This window comes from Bos indicus, chromosome 5 (assembly GCF_029378745.1).
Source record: "Bos indicus isolate NIAB-ARS_2022 breed Sahiwal x Tharparkar chromosome 5, NIAB-ARS_B.indTharparkar_mat_pri_1.0, whole genome shotgun sequence".
NCBI lineage: Eukaryota > Metazoa > Chordata > Mammalia > Artiodactyla > Bovidae > Bos > Bos indicus.
In genome coordinates, this window is record NC_091764.1 from 42,533,494 (window position 1) to 42,558,269 (window position 24,776).

The 24,776-nt window shown below is 36.6% G+C and overlaps 1 protein-coding gene across 2 annotated transcripts in view; it reads left to right on the forward strand.

The window, feature by feature from the left end:
- The window catches only part of CPNE8 (copine 8), a 280,044-nt gene that overhangs the window by 217,109 nt on the left and 38,159 nt on the right, over positions 1-24,776 (forward strand). For both annotated transcript variants that reach the window (XM_019960805.2, XM_070789278.1), the window contains one exon: positions 14,913-14,959. In XM_019960805.2, the coding sequence (XP_019816364.1) occupies positions 14,913-14,959 (47 nt within the window). The remainder of the gene's footprint in view (positions 1-14,912; positions 14,960-24,776) is intronic.

The window sequence follows — 24,776 nt, forward strand, 5'->3', positions numbered from 1 at the left end:
CTATTTTGTGTATAACCTTGGCCTGGATTTCCAGTTTTTTGCAACTAAAAACATTCTGTAAACTGGTAAACAGCTCAGTAGTATTTAGTACTATTCATAATAATTTTTTCTGAAACCACAAAAACTTTGATTTTATTAGTATTTTATTTCCAAATTTAGGTAAAGAAGTATTATGTCTACCAAATTTTAAATATAAATATCTATATTTGTGTTTCACATTGTAAATGTGAAATGGTAAAAAGAAAGTAATGTAAAATGAAAATAATCTATTATGACACTAGAATCCCATGTAATCATACTCTCTTGATAATCACTATTAGATATTTATTTATTCCCATGCACACATCATTATTTTAATGAGTGGGATCACACTGTGTACAATATTTTAATGTATATTTTCTTCATTAAATATATTGTGTATATATGTTTCTTTGTCAGTACTTATAGATTTACCATATTTTAACAGTTTTCCATCATATAGATGTACATAATTCAGTTTAAAAACCTGTTGATACACACTTTGAAAGTGAGTGTGGCAGATTCATTTTGCTATATGGCAAAACCAATACAATATTGTAAAGTTAAACAAAATAAACTTTTTAAAAAAAGAATTAAAAAAAACGGGAATCATATAAAAAAAAAGAAAAGAAAAGAAAGTGAGTGTTAGTTGCTCAGTTGTGTCCGACTGTTTGCAACTCCATGGAAGAATTGTGTCCATTTTATTTTCTTATTATAAACAAGGTTACAATGTAAACTCTGGTGCACAGCTTTTTGTATACTTCATCTAGCATATCTACAAAGTCACATCCTAGAAACAGTACTGTCATATTTCTAAATTATTGTGCAGATAAAAGCATAAAGATAATAATTTATACTTCTCATATCTGCATATGCAAGTTTACCATATACTTTGCTGTTGTTCAGTCACCAAGTCGTGTCTGACTCTACACAACTCCATGGACTGCAACACACCAGTCTTCCCTGTCACTCACCATCTCCCCAAGTTTGCCCAAGTTCATATACTTTGAATCAGTGATGCCATCCAACCATCTCATTCTCTGTCACCCTCTTCTCCTTCTGCCTTTAATCTTTCCCAGCATCAGGGTCTTTTCCAATGAGTCAACTGTTTGCATCAGGTGGGCAAAGTATTGGAGCTTCAGCTTCAGCATCAGCCCTTCCAAAGAGTATTCAGGGCTGATTTCCTTTAAGATTCACTGGTTTGATCTCTTTGCTTTCCAAGGGACTCTCAAGCATCTTCTCCAGCACCACAGTTTGAAAGCACCAATTCTTTGACATTCTTCCATCTTTATTGCCCAGCTCTCACATCCACCCATGACTACAGGAAAGATCACAGCACTGACTATACGGACCTTTGTCACAAAGTGATGTCTTTGCTTTTTAACACACTGTCTAGGTTTGTCATAGCCTTCCTGCCAAGAAGCAATCAATCGTCTTCTTAATTTCATGACTGCAGTCACCATATGCAGTGATTTTAGAGCCCAAGAAGAGGAAATCTGTCCCTGCTTCCACCTTTCCTCCTTCTGTTTACCATGAAGTGATCGGATCAGATGCCATGATCTTAGTATTTTTAATATTGAATTTTAAGGCTGCTTTTTTCACTCTCTTCCTTCACTGTCATCAAGAGGCTCTTTGGTTCCTCTTCACTTTTTGCCATTAGAGTGGAATTATTTGCATATCCGAGGTTGTTGTTATTTCTCCCAACAGTCTTGATTCCAGCTTGTAACTTACCCTTACTGAATAGCTTTATTACTTTTAAACTTTGCTAATTTAATAGATAAATATTATGTCACTGTCAGTTTTTAAACTGTGGAACCTCTTTTTTAGCCGTTGTGATGTTCTTTGTAAAATTCCATGTTTAACCAGTCATATCTTTGGAAACACAGGTTTCAGAACCTTTTGTTTTTGCTTTTCCTCTGCTCCATCTTCCCTAGTCCCACAGATAGAAATTGAGGGTTTTCAGCTAAGGACTTAAGACCAAATTTAGCTGGGAGCTACGTACTTCCCTGCAGCTAACACTTCAACTAAACTTCCCCAAAACTCACATCTTAGTCTTTGGCACCACTTCTCTTCCACACACATCTAAAGAGACTCTTTTTAATCTGGCCTTGCCTTTTGCCCTGTGATTTCATTGAAGAAGAGCAATAAAATTAACTGCATTTTGGGTTGCAATTGATGAAGCAATCCAAAGGATTATTTTAGAGATCAAAGCTATTTGCAGATTTGTGGAGTTATCAAGGTTAGTTCTTTTGAAGAGATGTTCCACCATATTTCTGAATAAGTATGACATTTCGGAAGTGATTGGAATCAAGTGTTGAATTGTTTTGTTTGTATAAAAATTATAGTAAGTACTTACTTTTAACTTAAAATATCAAGATATCAGCATTTGCTACTGGTATTTGTGGATTTTTTTGTTGCTAACTTAGGGAAGCATCATTATGCTAATTTGGTTGGCATCAATTCAGAAATTTACTCACCCTACTCTAGTTCAGGAGAAACTATTGTTATGTTTTGCTTGTGCTAAATCTTGACAAATAAAACCAGAGTTCTTCAAATAAGGTGAAAAATCATCATATAAAATATGAGTAACTAAAATTAAATTGGTACTCTAACCAGCTGTGGCTTATTCCAAATAACATTAGTTTAGGTTTTCCTGTTTTCATTTTGTTCTCTACATGAATTTAGTATAAACTATTTTCCTTACCCTGGACAACATATAGGAGCATAAGAATAGACAAAGAGGGCAAAACAGGTGACTGGTGTGGAACATGTAGGACTAACAGATTGTGATTAAGCTCTCAGAAGGAAATTCTTGAATTGCACTTTAAAATGTAATCTCTGTTTTTCATCCCACAAAAAATAATTGAACAGAAAATTGTGAAAATACTGTTTTTGCATGAATCCAGGTAGAAATTATGCATAATTAAGAAGGAACACATTTAAATATTAAACAAAATTATTTTCATAATCCTTTAATATCTTCCCCTTCAAAGGAACTCCTTTATAGGTCTAATTCTTAATATTGGATATTCTAGGTTCGCATTACTTTAGTAGTTATTGATATAAATATGTACCTGATTGCTTGTGAAATCATGTTGCTAGCATGTTACTCTTCATTCATTTTCTCAGTTCCTAACACCCTTTGTTTACCTGCAGTAGACAGATCTGTGGAAGGAAGTACATAGTGAGCAGATGAGACAAATGCATTCTCAGTTAGTCAGAGTCCAATTTTTATGGAAACATTATGTGAAATAAAAACTTAATTTTTAGCCCTTTTTTCCTTTAGCTGTTTGTTTGTTTCCTTTTTTGTTTTTGTTTTTTTCTAAGCAGCACCATGCTTTCCCTGGAGCATAAGATACAATTAGAATTCATGACTTGTGGTAATAAAGAGTTTTATTTTCTAAATAGAATAACATCCACAAAGGAGATCTTACTGTAGAGTCAAAAAAAAAAAAGGAAGAAAAAAAAATGCCTCTTCTGGGTAGTTGACCTTGTGGTTATTATTTTTAATCATATTCTGTATGTTTTTCCCTGTGATTATTTTATTTCTTATTAAAAATAATTTTAATTCCAAAAGTCCAGTATAATTGGCAACCAAATTAGTAATTTTTAATGTATAACACTGAATATCCCAGTTATATTGGTAAGGACAATGTTAGATTCGTTTAAAATCAGAGACAGTTCTGAAATCCAAATACTCCTTTAAGGTAACATCACCATTTTGTAAATTTGTATAATTATTATTTGGGAAGTGGGTTTATTGACCTCTATAGACAACAGCTCACAATATAAGTATCTGAAGACAGCATCATAAATTTCAACTTTGTTTTGTCTGCCTTCCTGTCATCTGTGTCTCTCAGGTCTTTATGAAACTCCACTCTACCACTAACATAACCAAGGAAAAAATTACCTATAAAGTTTTTCACATTTCTTTGACTGGCAGATGAATGGGGAAAACAGATCTCAAGCTCTCATGCACACTGAGTACCCCTAAGCAACCATCATGTCAATCTGAAACCCTAGTCTACATTTTTAGCAGAAAATTCAGTGTATTAGAATCTTGTAGGCCTACAGACTGTCATTTACTTCCTCTGACTAAAGCCCAAAATGTCATCTACCTGGTCCCAAATGAACCTCACAATTGCTTATATACAGTGGTTGCTAGTTTCTCTGGGTGTCATTTTAGTTGTTCATTTGTATCACTTTTCTCCTCAAATGTCACTTAGTTGTGTCCAACTCTCTGCGACCCATGGACTGTAGTCAGCCAGGCTTCTCAGTCCGTGGCAAAAATACTAGAGCGAGTTGCCATTCCTTTCGCTAGGGGATCTTACTGACCCAGGATCCAACTGAGGTTTTCTGCATTGCAGTCAGATTCTTTACCATCTAAGCCACCAGGGAAGTCTTTTTCCGTAAAAAGACTGGCAATATAAAAACATTTTTATAGAACAGAACATACAGTAGACCCTGAATAAATACAGATTAATTAGAAAGCCACTGTAAGCCTGACTTCCAGCTCTTTTGCCCAAATCTCTTAGCATAATGAAACATTAGAAACAAGAATGAACTTTAAGCGAAGAGTGTGACAATTTATTTTACTAGATTACAAACCTCCATGTCTGTCTAGCTCAGATTTTATCATCTGTGATCTTCCTCTTTCTATAGCTCATATCACAAGCACCAAAAAACAAAACTGATAGACAAGACTTTTCCGGAAAAGAAAAAAATGCTTTTGTGTTGCCTCTGCCAGAAATTATCTCAACTCTATATCTGGTTTTAGTGATTTGGAGGAAGGCAAGATCAAGATTAGGAGCATGAACTGCTTATTTTCCTTACATACTAACTGAAAGGGAGCATCAGAGAAGGTAATAGGAGAGATACTAAGTGGGCAAGTTCCAGGAAAGACAAAATAAGAGAGAAATGTTTGGAAAAACATTAAGTCAAATAAATGGTTGCTGATGGTAGTGCCAGACCAAGCTTACCTGACTCCTGAAAAATCTGTATGCAGGTCAAGAACAACAGTTAGAACCAGACAAGGAACAATGGACTGGCTCCAAGTTGGGAAAGGAGTACATCAAGGCTGTATAATGTCACTCTGTTTATTTAACTTATATGCAGAGTACATCATGAGAAATGCCAGGCTGGATGAAGCACAAGCTGGAATCAAGATTGCCGGGAGAAATATCAACAACCTTAGATGTGCAGGTGACACCACCCTTATGGCAGAAAGAGGAACTAAATAGCCTCTTGATGAAAGTGAAAGAGGAGAGTGAAAAAGCTGACTTAAAACTCAGCATTCAAAAAACAAAGATCATGGCATCCGGTCCCATCACTTCATGGCAAATAGATGGGGAAACAATGGAAACAGGCAATAGTGACAGACTGTCTCCTTGGGCTCCAAAATCACTGCAGATGGTGACTGACTGCAGCCATGAAATTAGAAGACGCTTGCCCCTTGGAAGCAAAGCTATGACCAATGTAGATAGCATATTAAAAAGCAGAGACATCAAAGGTCCATCTAGTTAAAGTTGTGGTTTTTTCAGTAGTCATGTATTGATGTAAAAGTTGAACCCTAAAGAAAGCTGAAAGTAAAAGTCGCTCAGTCATGTCCTACTCTTTGCACCAGTTCTCCAGGCCAGAGTACTAAAGTGAGTAGCTGTCCCCTTCTCCAGGGGATCTTCCAGACCCAGGAATCAAATCGGGGTCTCCTGCATTGCAGGTGGATTCTTTACCAGCTGAGCTACCAGGGAAGCCCTAAAGAAAGCTGAGCACTGAAGAATTGATGCTTTGAACTGTAATGTTGGAGAAGACTCTTGAGAGTCCCTTGGACTGCAAGAAGACCAAACCAGTCAATCCTAAAGGAAATTAGTCCTGAATATTGATTGGAAGGACTGATTCTGAAGCTGAAGTTCCAATACTTTGGCCACCTGATGGGAAGAACTCTCTCACTGGAAAAGACCCTGATGGTGGGAAAGATTGAAGGCAGGAGAAGAGGAGGACAGAGGATGAGATGTTTGGAGGGCATCACGGACTCGATGGACATTAGTTTGAGCAAGCTCCAGGAGATAGTGATGGACAGAGAAGCCTGGCGTCCTGTATTCCATGGGGTCTCAAAGAGTCAGACATGACTGACTGAACTGAACCAAATTCTAAAATACTCTCATTTTTCAAATGCTCTTAAAAAGTCCAATTTCTAATCCATAATAGTTTATCCTAAAATCCAGTTCTGTCATATCCTTCAGCTGAACCGGGGTTATAATTTGTTGAATTCTGAATTTAACTGATGACAATGCATTATAATAACCAAGAATTTGGGTTCTGGTACTAACTGCCTGGTTCAAATCTTAGATCTTTCCTTGCTAGCAAAATCTGTTTATGTTTCTATGAAATAGGAACATAAATAAAAATAATAATACCTATCTCATAGGCTGATTTTGTGGATTAAATGGCAAATAGTTATCATTTTTCTGAATAATCTGAATTTGTTTAAAGTTCTAATATGTCTTTACTCACTTGATCATCATAATATTGTTGGTGGCAAATGTCCTAATTATCAGAGACAGGAAGAGAAAAAGACATATTCAACTTCATAAAGTTAGTAAAAGTCTTTTTTAAAGTTCAACTCTCTTTGAAGGATAATGCCAGGTTATTCCTTCCATTGCAGTCAATCGCCCAAACTCTTGACACTGAATCTAAAACTTGTCCAAAATTATACAGAAAAGATTTACATTCCACTCTAATTAAAAAGTCTTAGAAGAAGAGCTAAAGCTACCTTCCTACCTATTATAAGCTCATTGTAGAGGCTCAAAGCTGGTTTCTTAATATGCCATTTTAAAGGTGAATTGAATATCAGTAAGTGCCATTATTAATAAGCCCCATAAGGATTTTTTGAAAACTACTTGAAGCAAGTGCGTGATGCTATAAAATGTTAGTTTTATAAAATTGGTGGCATTGTATTGGATATGTTATCTCAGGAACCATATCTTGCCAGAAGATGCAGCACTTTAAGTGTTGTTTTGAAAAATGAATATACATATCTAGAGTTTTTATAGTGCTTTACACTGCTTCTTGTGGCACCTAGGTGTTTTGCATTCATCAATTAAGAGCTAAACCCTGCAGTGCTGAATGGGCATAAATATAATAAAAAATAAAGCTATTCTGCCTTCTAAAAATGCATTCACATAAAACATTATCATATCCAAACTAAAATCATCTAAAATGTGATTTGGAAAAGAAACTTTTGGAAGTGTTAAGATACAAAGGCAGTATTTTGGCTAATGCTCGATTCTAATTTTTGCATAGACAAATGCAGGCTTGAAAGATGTCCAGTTATAGCCTGTAAGACTGCGATTTAATTGCCAACTTATGCTATTTTTTTCAAGTGATTCTTTTCAAAACTATAGATTTCAAAGTCAAAGAAAATTGCATGTATGTTTCATCATCAGAACCAATGCTAATTTAGCCAAAATATTGACAGTCTATTTTGTACTAAGAAGTTTCTTAGTTATGTTTCATTATCAGAGTGTGCACTACTAGCCACACTATGTCTAAAATAGTTTCTTTCTGGTGAGCAACTGAAACCTTGGGAGCCAGCAGAAAGGAAATCAGTAAAGGTGGCTTACCAGGGGCAGGCTGTGAAAGGGTGGGACGTTATCACTGACATTGCTTAGAACTGTTAAGAGTATGGGCTTCCCAGGTGGTGCTATTGGTAAAGAAAATGCTTGTCAATGCTAGGAGATCAGAAGTCATAGAAGTCATGGGTTCGATCCTTGGGTTGGGAAGATCTCCTGGAGGAGGGCATGGCAACCCACTCCATTATTCCTGCCTGGAAAATCCCAGGGACAGAGGAGCCTGGTGGGTTGTAGTCCATTGGGTTGTAAAGAGTTCGACACAACTGAAGCAACTTTTCATGCACATGCATGTTAAGAGTATGGTAATATTAAGATGTAGTCTGTATATTAGTAGATTATATTATTGTTTTTAAGTTATCTGCAGATTGTGTACCTCTTACTGCCTACACCCCTCGGGGTTCATTATACCAGTTGTGATACACCGCTTACCATCTCTATAGGAAGAATTAATTGAAAAAGAAATACCTATATGTTAATGTAATGGAAGAACTGTCTCTTCTGTCTCAACAGAGGAAAAGATTAATATGAATAAGGAAAGGACAACATGGATTACTCAAGAGATTTGTCGTCCAGCATGCAGAACATTTATTATATTCCAGTACTTCAGGATTTTATTTCTAATAACCAGATATCTTCTTCAGAGCAGCTGTTACCTATCTATCATATGAGCAAATTGAGATTCAGAGATGTGGTAATTTTGCAAATGAGTTATAACTCCAATCTATAACATAAAAGTTCTTAGGTTTTCTGCTAGGCATCATTCATCTCTTCAGCAACTACCTCATTTCAAATGAGATACTAGGAAATTCCTTGGTGGTCTAGTGGTTAGGATTCAGTGCTTTCACTGCTTGGGCTCGGATTCAATCCCTTTTAGGAAACTAAAAGTCTGCCAGCCAGAGGCTGACCACAAATAAAATAAAAATGGGATTCTATCGGATAGTGCTTCTATTTTTGGTTAGGTGTAATATGATTTATTTTGTTTGTTTTGATTATGTCACTTATGAGATATTTTCTAAACTAGATTTGAGAAAAGGTTGGCCATCTTGCATACCTTCTTTGTAGTTCTTGAACTACAGGATTATGAGCTTATCTGCTTGCAAAGTTGTATTTTGGAACACTGGGTTCAGGATGGGGAACGCGGGTATACCTGTGGCGGATTCATTTCGATATTTGGCAAAACTAATACAATATTGTAAAGTTTAAAAATAAAATTAAATTAAAAAAAAATAACACTGAAATCAAGCTTCAAAGTCTGGAGAGTGTACACAAGTTTGTTAATTTATGAAAGGTAAATTTAATAAGGACAAAAATATTAGCATAAACAGTTCAGGAATCATATCACTTGTCTCCAGTTTCTTTTTATTCTTACTTTTGACATTTCATTGATCCCACAGAAATCCAAAATTTTAGGAAGGAAAATAAAGTCATAATAAAAGCTTATAATTACCTCCTGGAGGGCAATTTTGTTTAAAGTACCCAGATGACATCTTCTAACAAAATTAGATCATTTATAGCTCTGTTTTGGGTTGAATAGATCGGGACCTTAGAAGCCAGTGTGAAAAAAAGGAAATCTAACGTGGGAGGATCAGGTTCTAGAAAAAACCTGAAATTCTGGTAGATCCAGAAATTTGATAAACTCTACACACTTCAGTTTTCAAAGAAATATGCTAAACTTGGATTCTAAAAAACTAATTTCAATAAGGTGATAATAATAATAACAATTCTTAAGTGCCTGCTATAAAGGACAGGTACTTTTCTTGTCCTTACAGCAACAATCCAAGAAAGATTTTGTTAATCTTATTACAAAGGAGGTTTAGGGAGGTTCTGAAAGAGATGGGAATACCAGACCACCTGATCTGCCTCTTGAGAAATCTGTATGCAGGTCAGGAAGCAACAGTTAGAACTGGAAATGGAACAACAGACTGGTTCCAAATAGGAAAAGGAGTTCGTCAAGGCTGTATATTGTCACCCTGCTTATTTAACTTATATGCAGAGTACATCATGAGAAACGTTGGACTGGAAGAAACATAAGCTGGAATCCAGATTGCCGGGAGAAATATCAATAACCTGAGATATGCAGATGACACCACCCTTATGGCAGAAAATGAAAAGGAACTAAAAAGCCTCTTGATGAAAGTGAAAGTAGAAAGTGAAAAAGTTGGCTTAAAGCTCAACATTCAGAAAACGAAGATCATGGCATCCAGTCCCATCACTTCATGGGAAATAGATGGGGAAACAGTGGAAACAGTGTCAGACTTTATTTTTGGGCGCTCCAAAATCACTGCAGATGGTGACTGCAGCCATGAGATTAAAAGACGCTTACTCCTTGGAAGGAAAGTTATGACCAACCTAGATAGCATATTGAAAAGCAGAGACATTACTTTGCCAACAAAGGTTTGTCTAGTCAAGGCTATGATTTTTCCTGTGGTCATGTATGGATGTGAGAGTTGGACTGTGAAGAAAGCTGAGCACCAAAGAATTGATGCTTTTGAACTGTGGTGTTGGAGAAGACTCTTGAGAGTCCCCTAGACTGCAAGGAGATCCAGCCAGTCCATTCTGAAGGAGATCAGCCCTGGGATTTCTTTGGAAGGAATGATGCTAAAGCTGAAACTCCAGTACTTTGGCCACCTCATGCGAAGAGTTGACTCATTGGAAAAGACTCTGATGTTGGGAGGGATTGGGGGCAGGAGGAGAAGGGGATGACAGAGGATGAGATGGCTGGATGGCATCACTGACTTGGTGGATGTGAGTCTGAGTGAACTCCGGGAGTTGGTGATGGACAGAGAGGCCTGGGGAGCTGCGATTCATGGGGTCGCAAAGAGTCAGACATGACTGAGCGACTGATCTGATCTGATCTGTAGGGAGGTTATATAGCTTTTCTAAGATCGTATTTCAAGTAGGTGAAATTATTTATATTTTAAGTTGCATTTTGTATCTCAAAGCATGATCTTATTCTAGCAGATCTAACTTGTCAAGGGCAAATAATCCTGTCAGTATTTTAATGGGCCCAGAAAGCAGGAATTGAAAGTGAAAATCACACAGTCGTGTCCGACTCTTTGTGACCCCATGGACTGTCCATGGAATTTTGCAGGTCAGAATACTGGAGTGGGTAGCCTTTCCCTTCTCCAGGGAATCTTCCCAACCAGACAGCTCTAAATTTGTTATTCAGGTAGTTGGCATTCAGGTAGTCTTTAAGAAAGAGGGAAAAGGTAAGACAGAAAATTTCAAAGTTTAGGCCCTGGTGAGCTAGGCACAAGAAGGGTTAGGCTGGATAATAGTTCCTGAGGAAGTGAACCTGAGTTCAGGGCAGGTCCCAGAACCCAAGAGTGAACTACAGTGCATATCACTATATCAAGGCAGAAGCATAGTCTTGGTACTGGCATGGCAAGAATGAAAATATTAGAGGCGTGTGGGCATCTCACCTTCATTTATGGGTTCTAGATTTCAACAGCTAGTTGGTATGCATCTGCCTCTGTCAAGATGATGAACTGCTGTGCTGTTTTGTTGTTTTTTTAATTGTATGAAGTTGAAGTGGAACTCTATTGAGTTCGAGGATAGTTGCTTTGCTCCCATTTTCTCTTTTTCACTTAGCACAGTCCTTGACAATCAGAAGATGCTGAATACATAATCGTAGCGTTTTGGATGGAAAAATCCAAATGGCGTGATAATAAGTTAAAGGATCATCACAACCATGAAATGATTTATGAGCCATCATATTTTCCTTTCTGATTAGAATACTGCTGGTTCAAAACAATAAAGGAGTGAGATTCTTCCTGATACACAGAATGAGGCAAGGAAGTAATCTGATCTTGAAATCAACTAAACACCAAATGATTGTTTTTACTTGTTGACTTTCTCTGTGGCACCATTATTATCAAATGGTCTTAGTTATCATTTAGTGCTAAATGCACTTATCTTTTATATAGTCTTGGAACGCCCCACCCTTCAAAGTTTCATAAGTACTCTTGGTACTGCCTGGCTCCCCTTCTCCCCGCTTTTCCTCTTCCTTTCTCTTTTTCTTCCTTCCTCCCTCTCTCCCACCCTTCCTTCCTTCTCCTCTCCCCTCCTTCTTTCTTTCCTTCCTTTCTCTTCATTTCTTTTTGAATTTTCTCTCCTTTGTTTACATTTTTTGTTGTACCTAATCTACTTGGTTTTATCATTTAGTTTGTTTATCTAGCTGAACTTTTCAGTAAGTACTTTCCTCTTGTTTTTTATCCTTATGTACACTATAGTTCTTTAGTTAGTAGCCTGTCTTTTCTTTGAAGTTTATGAATATGGTCTTGGAGGTTACATGTGAATTTGAATTCCAGAACTTGCATTTATAACTTAGGTGGAAAGTTTAGTGTTCAGATCAGATCAGATCAGTCACTCAGTCGTGTCGGACTCTTTGCGACCCCATGAATCGCAGCACGCCAGGTCTCCCTGTCCATCACCAACTCCCGGAGTTCACTCAGACTCACGTCCATCCAGTCAGTGATGCCATCCAGCCATCTCATCCTCTGTCATCCCTTTCTCCTCCTGCCCCCAATCTCTCCCATACAGGGATTAATTTCCTCATCTGTAAATAGAAGAGACAGACAGACAGAATATTTCATGTAGTTTTTCTGTCAGTCCTTGCTTTATTGTTACTTGCCAAGCACCTGCCCTCTGAGAGTTTTTAAACTTGGCTAATAATCAAGGCTATGGTTTTTCCTGTGGTCATGTATGGATGTGAGAGTTGGACTGTGAAGAAGGCTGAGCGCCAAAGAATTGATGCTTTTGAACTGTGGTGTTGGAGAAGACTCTTGAGAGTCCGTTGGACTGCAAGGAGATCCAACCAGTCCATTCTAAAGGAGATCAGCCCTGGGATTTCTTTGGAGGGAATGATGCTGAAGCTGAAACTCCAGTACTTTGGCTACCTCATGCGAAGAGTTGACTCATTAGAAAAGACTCTGATGCTGGGAGGGATTGGGGGCAGGAGGAGAAGGGGATGACAGAGGATGAGATGGCTGGATGGCATCACTGACTCGATGGACGTGAGTCTGAGTGAATTCCAGGAGTTGGTGACAGACAGGGAGGCCTGGCATGCTGCGATTCATGGGGTCTCAAAGAGTTGGAAACGACTGAGCGACTGAACTGAACTGAACTGAATGTCAGCAACTGGGTTGCTGACATTCAAACCCAGTTCATTCAGACTTAAAATCTAATAAACCCTTTCTAATACACCATACTATACCCTGTATTATAGTTACTTTCTCTGTAGCAGCAGAATGACAAAGCAATGTGCTGATGACTGTTCTTACCAATTCCTCAAAGGGATTTATTATCTAAAAATATTCTCCCAAATGTTCCACTGATTCTTTTTCTAAATGTTGTGTGTGTTTTAAACTGTTATGCTGCAAATTAGCCTATATTCTTAGCCTATAAACCTAATTTCTACTCTGAAAAAAAATTACCATCTAACTATAAAGAGGATCCATATTAGTTTTCATTAATGTAAAGCACAAACTTGTTTATTCCCTAGGAAGAAGTAGTGAACTTTTTTCAACAACTGAATAATACTAAGGATTTTTCAGGCTGAATGGTTATAGAAAGAAAGAAATAGTATACTATACTTTATACTAACAGAACTACAAGGAACTCTATACTGTCACACCCGTCATCATCACCATCATCATTATCATCACCACCACTATTTAAACAACAGCTCCAACTTTGATGTGTTAGATAAATTCTACAATGTATCAAAAGTAACTTGTTGTTAAAACACACAAACATAGACTACATACTCATATTTTCGAATTACTTACTTTATAAATTAAAAGTTATTTTGTAAATTATATTTGATAGCAAGTTTTCCCATATCATTGTCATTTATTTGTGCTTTATGCCTTCTTTGGTGAGAAAGAAGTGGAATTACATATAGGAAGAGTCAGTTCAGTTCAGTTCAGTCACTCAGTCATGTCTGACTCTTTGCAACCCCATGAATCGCAGCACACCAGGCCTCCCTGTGCATCACCAACTCCTGGAGCCTACCCAAACTCATGTCCATAGAGTCAGTGATGCCATCCAGCCATCTCATCCTCTGTCGTCCCCTTCTCCTCCTGCCCCCAATCCCTCCCAGCGTCAGAGTTTTTTCCAATGAGTCAGTTCTTCACATGAGGTGGCCAAAATTTTGGAGTTTCAGCTTCAGCATCAGTCCTTCCAATGAACACCCAGGACTGATCTCCTTCAGAATGGACTGGTTGGATCTCCTTACAGTCCAAGGGACTCTCAAGAGTCTTCTCCAACACCACAGTTCAAAAGCATCAATTCTTTGGTGCTCAGCTTTCTTCACACTCCAACTCTTACATCCATACATGACTACTGAAGAAACCATAGCCTTGACTAGATGGACCTTTGTTGGCAAAGTAACGTCTCTGCTTTTTAATATGCTATCTAGGTTAGTCATAACTTTCCTTCCAAGGAATAAGTGTCTTTTAATTTCATGGCTGCAATCACCATCTGCAGTGATTTTGGGGCCCCCCAAAAATAAAGTCTGACACTATTTCCACTGTTTCCCCTTCTATTTCCCATGAAATGATCAGAGGTATATCCAAAAAAGTGAATTTTTACTGTGAATGCCAGTTCCTTGGCTCTAATCCAGCAAAGTAATTTTGCGTAATTACCATGTGCTGAAAATTTTAAAGCATATATAACCAATCTCGTCTATGTAGGTATTTGTATAATCTATAAATACACACATGAGCACAAGAATACTGTGAGCACTGAGGGATAGATCAGTATTTGAAACACTTGAGTTACGAAGAAAGCAAAAGAAAATCCTGTTTTTCAGGATTATTGGAAAGAATTAGTTTAAGGAAAAATATTATTAGACATGATTTTAGCAACGCCATACTTTTAAGGATATAATAATTTCACATTGACTAAAGAATAGTCTTGAAAGTAAGTTAAAAATAAATGTTGACATTGGATACTGGCAAATTATTATTTACAGTTTGACTTCATTATGAGCTCCTCACTTAATTATCGTGCTCTCAAACAGGATCTATATTTATTCCTGATGCTTAATTTTGTATTTTATAGTTGCATGATTGTAAAAGTATTTTGACAAGTTCTTAGCTTGTAAAACTGCCTATCTGATACTATTCAGTGTGTGCTGTAACATAGGTGTAGTAATACTATCTAAGAAAATTAATGATATTAAAAATGTAGCAAAAATAAAAATCAAACTTCTTTTTATGAGGTTATTCAATTATTAATGATTCTTATTTATTTATATTTTAGAACACAAATCAATTTCACAGTGGCTATTGATTTTACTGCATCAAATGGTGAGTATTATGACTGTCTTATAATAAGAATTATCATCTATTACATTAAAAATAAATATTTTCATGAGGTTTAGATGTTTTCTTTCCACATATACATACTTCTGAAGTGCTTCATAAAAATTCAGATAATTTTTCTTTTTTTAATGTTATGAAATAGTTTAGGTATATAACACTATAAGAAATACAACAAGAGTTCATAATAGTCCCATTCAAATGTATTAACTATTGAAATACTGTCTCTTTTGTTTTACATGTTTTTAAAAGGAAAACTTTAAATTTAGTTAAGCTTGTTGTGTACCCTTCCCTTTTTCTCCATACATAGCTGTAATTCTGAAGCATGTCTAACTATAATCCTCATTTTTATAGTACTTTTTTGTACATTAATTTATATAAATGTAATTCAAGTACATGAACCTTCACAGCTTGCTTTTCTTTTATTCAACTGTTTTTAATAATTACTTATGCTAGCACATTTATATTGAATTAATTCAGAGGGACCATCAACTAAATCCCATACTGAGTTTAGAAAAGAAAGAGGAACTAGAGATCAAATTGCCAATATTCACTGGATTATAGAGAAAACAAGGGAGTTTCAGAAAAACATCTATCTCTCTTTCATTGACTATGCTAAAGCCTTTGACTGTATAGATCATGACATGTTGGAAAGTTCTTAGAGAGATGGGAATACCAGACCATCTTACCTGTCTCCTGAGAAACCTATATGTGGGTCAAGAAGCAACAGTTAAAACCCCATATGGAAAAATTGATGGGTTCAAGATCAAGAAAGATGTACAACAGGGCTGTCTGCTGTCACCCTGTTTATTTAACCTATATGCTGAGCATATCATGAGAAATGTGGGCTGGATGAGTTACAAGCTAGGATCAAGATAGGCAGTAGAAACATCAACAACCTCAGACATGTGGATGATACCACTGTAATGGTAGAAAGTGAAGAGGAACGAAAGAGCTGCTTAATGAGGGTGAAGGAGGAGAGTGAAAGAACTGACTTAAGACTAAATATTTTAAAAACTAAGATGATAGCTTCCGCCCCCATTACTCCATGGCAAATAGAAGGGCAAAAGGTGGAAGTAGTAACAGATTTCCTTTTCTTGGGTGCCAGAATCACTGCAGATTGTTGACTGCAGCCACGAAATCAGATGATTGTTTCTCAGCAGGAAAGCGATGACAAGCCTAGATAGTGTGTTGAAAAGCAGAGACATTACTCTGCCAACAAATGTCCATAGAGTCAAGGCTATGGTCTTCCCAGTGGTCACATACAGTTGTGAGAGCTGGACCACAAAAAAGGAAGAATGCCAAAGAATTGATGCCTTCAAGATATGGTGCTGGAGAAGACTCCTGAAAGTCCCTTGGACAGCAAGGGGATCAAACCAGTCAATCTTAAGGGAGATCAACCCTGAATATTCACTGGAAGGACTGATGCTGAAGCAGAAGCTCCAGTATTTTGGTCATCTGATGGGAACAGAGAACTTGTTGGAAAAGTCCCTGATGCTGGGAAGATTGATGGCAGAAAGAGAAGAGAGTGTCAGAGGATGAGATGGCTGGACAGCATCACTGGTGAAATGAACATGAACTTGGGAAAACTCTGGGAGATGGTGAGGGACAGGGATGCCTGGCATGTTGCAGTCCGTGGGGTCACAAAGATTTGAACACGGCTGGATGACTGAACAACAACATGGATAATTTGTATATCAAATATTTTAAGAAAAGACAATGAGTGGACTTTCAATCTTATTTCAAAGTGACTTTATTTCAACAGTTATTATGTATCATAAAAAAGAATATCATTATTTAACTTTTACCAAAATTTGCCATCAGTTTATATATTTATCTAGTTTTCTTCAAATTGGTTATTGTGCTGTAACTCTCACATTAAATTCCCTTTTCCTCATATTTCTCTCACATTCACTCACGTTTCCCAAAATAATTGAATTTGTAAGTAAGAAAGCATCTTAGAGGTCATTCACTAAAGCCGTCATTCTCTTAGGGCTTCCCTAGTGATTCATTCAGTAAACAATCTGCCCCCAATGCAAGAGACCACCTGCAATGCAGGAGACCCAGGTTCTATCCCTGGGATCTCCCGGAGAAGGAAATGGCAACCCACTTCAGTATTCTTGCCTGGGAAACCCAATGGACAGAGGAGCTTGGCAGGCTACAGTCCATAGGTTCTCAAGAGTTGGACATGACTTAATGACTACTACCACCATCACCCTCATATACTAAGAAGGATATTCAGATCTAGAAAATCTTTTACTAATAAAATCTCTGCCTTGTTAGCAGAGGTGAGGAGACCAAAGTAATATAGCCTTTGACTACATGGTAAATTTATTCTTCAACATTGTGGTTTCAAGTTGATGATTTTTACATATGTGTTTTATTCAGTAAAATATGAAACATATATACCTAAAGTCAAACTGGATTAAAATGCTAGCTTTTGTTTACCAATGAACATTAGCACAAGAGCTATAAGAACAAGACTATATTCAATGGAGCAATACAAGCTACTGAAACTGTCTTAAGAAAATAGACAATCTGAAAAACCTATAATAGAGATTGACTTAGTAATTTAAAAACTATCCACAAAGTTTTGTGGGCCCAGGTTTAGATAGCTTCACTGATGAACTCTGTTTAAAGAGAAATCAATACTAATTCTTCACAAATTCTTCTAAAAAATAGAAAAGGAAGGAATATTCCTAACTCAATCCAAGAGGCATTACCTTGATACCAAAACCAGATAAAAACATAAGAAAAATCAGAAAACAATACCTTTTATGGATACAAAAGTTCTCAGCAGAATACTAGGAAACTGAATCCAGCAGTACATAAAAAGAATTATATATTATGACCAATTAAAATTTATCTCAGTACTGCGAGGTTGGCTTAATATTCAAAAGTCAAATAATGTAACACACCATACCAATCGAAGATAATGTAAAGCACACATGGCCACCTCAAAGTTTGACATACTTTTATAATGTGTCTGTATGTGTGTGTGTGTGCTCAGTTGCTCAGTCATGTCTGACTCTTTGCAACCCCATGGACTGTAGCCCGCAAGGCTCCTCTGTCCATGGAATTTTTCAGGCAAGAATACTGAAACTGGTTGACATTTCCTGCTGCAGGGGATCTTCCCGACCTGGAGACTGAACCCATGTCTCTTGCATCTCCTGCATTGGCAGGTGGATTCTTAAGGGCTGTGCCAAATAAAAACATATAAACTGGAATATAAAGTGACTTATTAACCTTATGAAGGGAAAATATGAAAAACTATAGCAAACATCATTCTTAAGAGTGAAAATCTGGATGCTTTCACCTGAAGACGAGGAAAAGAACAAGGATGTGAGCTCTCTCTTCTATTTTACATTGTACTGGAGGCCAGGGCAATTAGGCAAGAAAAAAATAAAAGATATCCAGATCAGGAAAGAAGAAGTAAAATTATTTTTGTTTGCAGATGACATAATCTTGTATGTAACACATACAAAATCCTAGGGAATCCACTAAACAATTAGAACTAATAAATGAGTTTAGTAATATTGAAGGATGAATGATCAATATATGAAAATCAGTTCTTTTTCTATACACTTCTAATGAACAATCTGAAAATGAAATTAAGAAAACAATTCCATTTTTTAATAATATCAAAAGGAATACAGTACTTAGAAATAAATTTAACAAAAGATTCTTTACCATCTGAGTTACCAGGATAGTGAGTGCAAAATTTATACCTTGAAATTATATGCTGAAAATTTTTGAAAGAAATTAAGTATGAAAATAAGCTGAAAAACATGCCATGTTCATTGATTAGGGAATTCAACATTGTTAAGATGGCAATATTTTCCACAGAGATTATCATATTCACTGTAATTTCTATCAAAATCAGAAAGATTCTTCAAATTTTTTAAAGAAGTAGGTAACTGACCCAGAAATTCATATGGAATTTAAAGAGATTCAGAAGAACCAAAGCAGATTTGGAAGAAAAAAAAAAGAATAAAGCAGGAAGATTCATACTCCTCATTTTCAAAACTTACAATAGTAATTTCAAGGCAGTATGGAGCTGGCATAAAAATATTAATAGATACATAGATCAATGAAATAGAATTGAGATTCCAAAAATAAACCCATGCATCTTAAGTTAACTGATATTGAGAAGAGTACCAAGACAATTCAATGGAAGGAAGTATATTGTCTTCAGCAAATGGTACTGGCACAACTGAATGCCATATGCAAAAAAAAAAAAAAAATGAGGTTGGACCCTAGCATCATATACAAAACTAATAGAAAATAGACCAAGAATCTAAATGTAAGGGTTAAAATTTTAAAGCTATTAAAAGAAAACAGAGATATATTTTCATGATCTTGGATTTGACAATTGATTCTTAGGTATGACACCAAACACATGAGCAACAGAGCAAAAAATAAATAAATTGAACTCCATCAAAATTAACTTTTTTATATTCCATGAAGCATAATTAGCAAAGTCAAAAGACAAACCCCAGAATGAAATAAAATGTTAGCAAATCAGATATCTCACAGAGGATTTGTATCTAGAAAATATAAAGAACTCTTATAACTCAAAAAAAAAGACAAATAGTGCAATTTAAAATGACATTCCCGTTATTCAAAAGAGCTATATAAATGACCGGTAAGCCCATGAAATGGTACTTGGCAACTTATGTATCAAGGAATGCAAATCAAAATCATAATGAGATACAATTGGGTTGGCCAAAATGTTCACTCATTTTTTCTTTTGTTTTTCCTGTTAGATGTCTCTAATAGAGTTTAGTTGTCTTTAACTTCATTTGAAACAATTTTATTAGATTGAATTGTAACAGCTGTCATATCAGTGTGCATTTAAAAAAAATCAAGATTGGTGGATTTTTGTGTGCCATTTGAATACTGAAGATGGAAGAAAAAAGCAATATTTTCAGCATATTTTGTTTTATTATTAATGTTTCAAGAAAGGTAAAAAAGCAACTGAAGCACAAAAATAAGACAGAGAGAGATTTGTACAGTTTATAAAGAATGTGCTGTGATTGAACAAACATGTCAAAAGTGGTTTGCAAAATTTCATGCTGGAGATTTCTTACTGGATGATAATCCACAGTCTGGTAGACTAGTTGAAATTGATGACAATGACATCAAAACTTTAACTGAGAACAATCAATGTTATACCACACCAGAGATAGCAAACATACTCAACATTTCCTAATCAAGCTTTGAAAATCATTTGCACCAGTTTGGTTATGTTCATCACTTTGATCTTTGAGTTCCACATAAGTTATGCAAAAATAAAACCTTCTTGATCATATTTCTGCATGTGATTCTCTACTTAAATGTCATGAAAGCATTTCACTTTTAGAACAAATTGTGACAGGTGATGAAAAGTGGACATGCTAGGATGATGTGAAATTGAAGAAATGGGAAAAGTTAAGTGAAGCACCATCAACCACATCAAAGGCTGGTCTTAATCCAAAGAAAGTAATGTGTATATGGTGGGATAGGAAGGGAGCCCGCTATTATGAACATCTTCTGGAAAGCCAAATTAATTAACTCGTTGGGTTAATTGCCACAAGTATCACTCCCAATTAAAGCAACTGATAGCAGCACTTAATGAAAAGCATCCAGAATTAGTCAACAGAAAACACATACTCTTCCATCAGGATACTGCAAGACCACATGTCTCTTTGATGACCAGGCAAAAACTGTTACAGTTTGGCTGTGAAGTGCTGATTCATCCACCATATTCACCAGACATTTCACCTCCCATTATCCATTTATTTCAGTCTTTACAAAACTACCTGCGTGGAAGAAATGTTAATTTCCTGGAAGACTGTAAAAGGCACCTGAAATAGTTCTTTGCTTAAATGATAAAAAAAATTGGGAGAAGATGAAATTATGAAGTTGTCTGGAAAATGACATAAGGTAGTGGAACAGAACAATGAATATGTTGTTCAATAAACTTCCTGGTGAAAATGAAAGATGTGTATTTTTTTTTAATTTATTTATTTTTTAATTGAAGGATAATTGCTTTACAAAATTTTGTTGTTTTCTGTCAAACCTCACATGAATCAGACATAGGTATACATATATCCCCTCCCTTTTGAACCTCTCTCCCATCTCCTTCCCCTTCCCACCCCTCTAGGTTGATACAGAACCCCTGTTTGAGTTTCCTGAGCCATACAGCAAATTCCTATTGGCTATCCATTTTACATATGGTAATATAAGTTTCCATGTTACTCTTTGTATTTCATTTTTACTTAGAAAAACTGAAGAAACTTTCTGGCCAACCTAATATTTCATACCCACTGCTGCTAAGTCACCTCAGTCGTGTCCGACTCTGTGTGACCCCATAGACAGCAGCCTACCAGGCTCCCCCATCCCTGGGATTCTCCAGGCAAGAACACTGGAGTGGGTTGCCATTTCCTTCTCCAATGCATGAAAGTGAAAAGTGAAAGTGAAGTCGCTCAGTCGTGTCCGACTCTTAGCGACCTCATGGACTGCAGCCTACCAGGCTCCTACATCCATGGGATTTTCCAGGCAAGAGTACTGCAGTGGGGTGCCATTGCCTTCTCCATTCATACCCACTAGGATGACTATAATCCAAAAGTCAGAAAACAGCAAGTGTTGGCAAATATGTGAAGCAATGGGAACCCACCCTCACATACTGCTGATGAGAATGTAAAATAGTGCAGCCACTTTGGAAAACTCTGTGGCGGTTCTACAAGTTGTTGCACATAGTTACCATATGAACTAGCAGTTCCACTCTTGGCTAATACATACAAGTGAGAGGAAAACATGTGTCCACACAAAAATTTGTACATGAACGTTTATAGCAGCATAATAGCCAAAATGTGGAAACAACCCAAATGTCCATAAACTGATAAACAAGTTTGAAAATGTAGTACATTCAAACAATGGAATACTGTTCAGCAATAAACAGGAATGAAATATGGCACACTAAAACATGCTAAACACAGATGAACCTTGAAATCACTGTGCTGAGTGAAACCTAGTTACAAAAGACCACATGTTATGTGATTCTATTCATAGAAAATGTCCAGAATAGGTAAATTAAAGAGACAGAAAGTAGATTAGTCATTGTTTAATTCTGGGCTGGATAGAATAATAAGGGAATGATAGTAAATAGCTACATTTTTTTGAGGTGATGAACATGTTCTAAAATTGACTGTTGATGCTTGTGCATATCTGTAAATATGCTTAAAATCATTGAATTGTGCATTCTAAATGGGTTAATTGTAAGTTATATAAATTATATCTCAATAAATTTTTTAAAAGAGCTTGGTGATTGTTTAGTCGCTAAATCATGTCCAACTCTTGTCACACTATGGACTGTAGCCTGCCAGGCTCCTCTGTCCATGGGATTCTCCAGGCAAGAATACTGGAGTGGGTTGCTATTTCCTTCTCCTGTCAAAAGAGCTTATTCAAGTGTTATTTTTTTATGAAGGCATAGTGACCTCTAAAACAAAATCATGTATGTTTTATAATATGCAAGGTTTAAAATATTACAAAATCTTCAAGCAAAGAGTTATAACTAACAGTAAGAGCTATGAAATATACCCAGATTCTTATTCTAGTTTGACCAATTATTACAGTGTAATTGGGGCAAGTTACTTAGTCTGAAAGTTATTTGATATGAAAAACAAGTGTAATAAGCTTGTTGAAAAGGGACTAAGTGAAACATGAAGTAAGTTCATACATGTTATAATAGCATGTATGTTATGGTCTATGCTATTATAATTATTATTGTTATTAGCTGATAACTCAATGTTATTAACTTAGTACAAGTTTACTTTTCCATGTGCATTGCTGCTGATATGGAGATGGTACAACTGTGGTCCCAGTTTCAAGAAGTTGCCAAATTCTGTGGTGCAGAACACAAAAGCATAAGAGTAGAAGAGGAAAGACAATAAAGGCCAGACTAAATAAGGAAGGTCATCTCATGCGTGTGAGACAAAAACTGTAAAAGTGAATTTCAGAATTGGGTGGCAAACTTAGTGGTAGAGATGGAAAGAAAGATAGCATTAGTGACACAGTGAAGAGATTGGTCTGGGTGAAGATGCTAGAAAGAGATAGGGAACATCTTTGAATGGGTACAGTTGGGCTCTGCTAGGCATGATAGCAGAGAAGGCAATGGCACCCCACTCCAGTACTCTTGCCTAGAAAATCCCACGGATGGAGGAGCCTGGTAGGCTGCAGTCCATGAAGTCACTAAGAGTCGGCCACAACTGAGCGACTTCACTTTCACTTTTCACTTTCATGCATTGGAGAAGGAAATGGCAACCCACTCCAGTGTTCTTGCCTGGAGAATCCCAGGGATGGCAGAGCCTGGTGGGTTACCATCTATGGGGTCGCACAGAGTCGGACATGACTGAAGCGACTTAGCAGCAGCAGCAGCAGGCATGATAGGCCAAGTGTTTAGATATGCTGGGGTACTAGTAGTGCTTTTAAGTTGAGGTTCTCTTAGAGAAATAGAATTAGTCGTGTATTGCAACCATTGGGTAACAACTCTTATATTTGAGAGTTGGGTTAAATAATCTCTTAGGCAAGTAGAGGCATTATTTATCTGTGATTCCAGTAGGTCTTTGAACAAGAAACAAAAATATCTACTTTAGAAAGAGCTGTCAAAAATTGCACCAGGTAAGTTAAACAGACAAGGAAGACTGTCAGGATTTTTGCAATAGAGACCAAAGCTACAGCAATGGAAGAAAGAAATTGAACTCTTCTCCTCCAAAACAAAAGATGAAAGAGTTCATAAGTGCTGTTCTTAACTAGTGGAAAGGTATTGAGAGATACTGGAGCCGAAATTAGTCTGTGTGATTAGGCCATCTGTGTTTACTGCATGCTCTTTGCGACCATTTGGACTGTAGCCTGCCAGGTTCTCTGTCCATGGGATTTTTCAGGCAAGAATTCTGGAATTAGTTGCCATTTCCTCCTCCAGGGATTTTTCTGACCCAAGGATCCAGGGATCGAACCCCAGTCTCCTGGTTTCTTGCGTTGCAGGCAGATTCCTTACCACTAAGCCATGGGGAAGCCTTCTGTGTTTTCTAATTAGCAGCTATTGAAGTTAGGCTCCTACTCTCTCATAGAGACTAAGCAACAGAGGTGATATTTTTCTTGATTATTACATTTCAAAGAAATGACTCCCAGGTCTCTGAGAAAGACATTCCTGAAAGATTTATACTTCAAAGGAACAGAGAATGAATTCACAATTCCAAGGTTTCTAAAGTAACTGCTCTAAGAAATAAGAGGTCAAGGGCCTATAGTCAGGAGAAGCCTTTCTAAAGTTAGTCAAGCTGAAGGAAACATTAGGGCCCATCTTGATCATAAGACACTTAAAAAAAAAATTTTTGTCATGTGACCGTTGAATGCTGATAACACTTGTAAATATATAAGCATTTACACGATGAATTATCTTTAAACCAAAAATGTTCTGGGTATTGTTATATGCATTATAAACTACAGGGAGATCTTTACTTTGTTTCTCTCCAGAACCCAAGTGCTTATTATTACTTTTTCCTTAACAAAAAAGAACTATGCTTTGCGGGTTTCCTTCTTTGGGCAATGTTTTAATGTAGAAGTGAGCTTTATGAACTGCTACAAGTCCCATTCAATTTCCATTTTCACTTAAAAAACTAAAGGGACTTTCAGGCTGCCTTTGTGCTGGTAATTAGGGCAACTGAATCTGAATCTCAGTGAATTTGAGTCGTGGCACATATATTGCTTTCTTTGTCAAATTCATCTTTATTCATGTGAGACATCCTATATCTGTGGATGACTCACA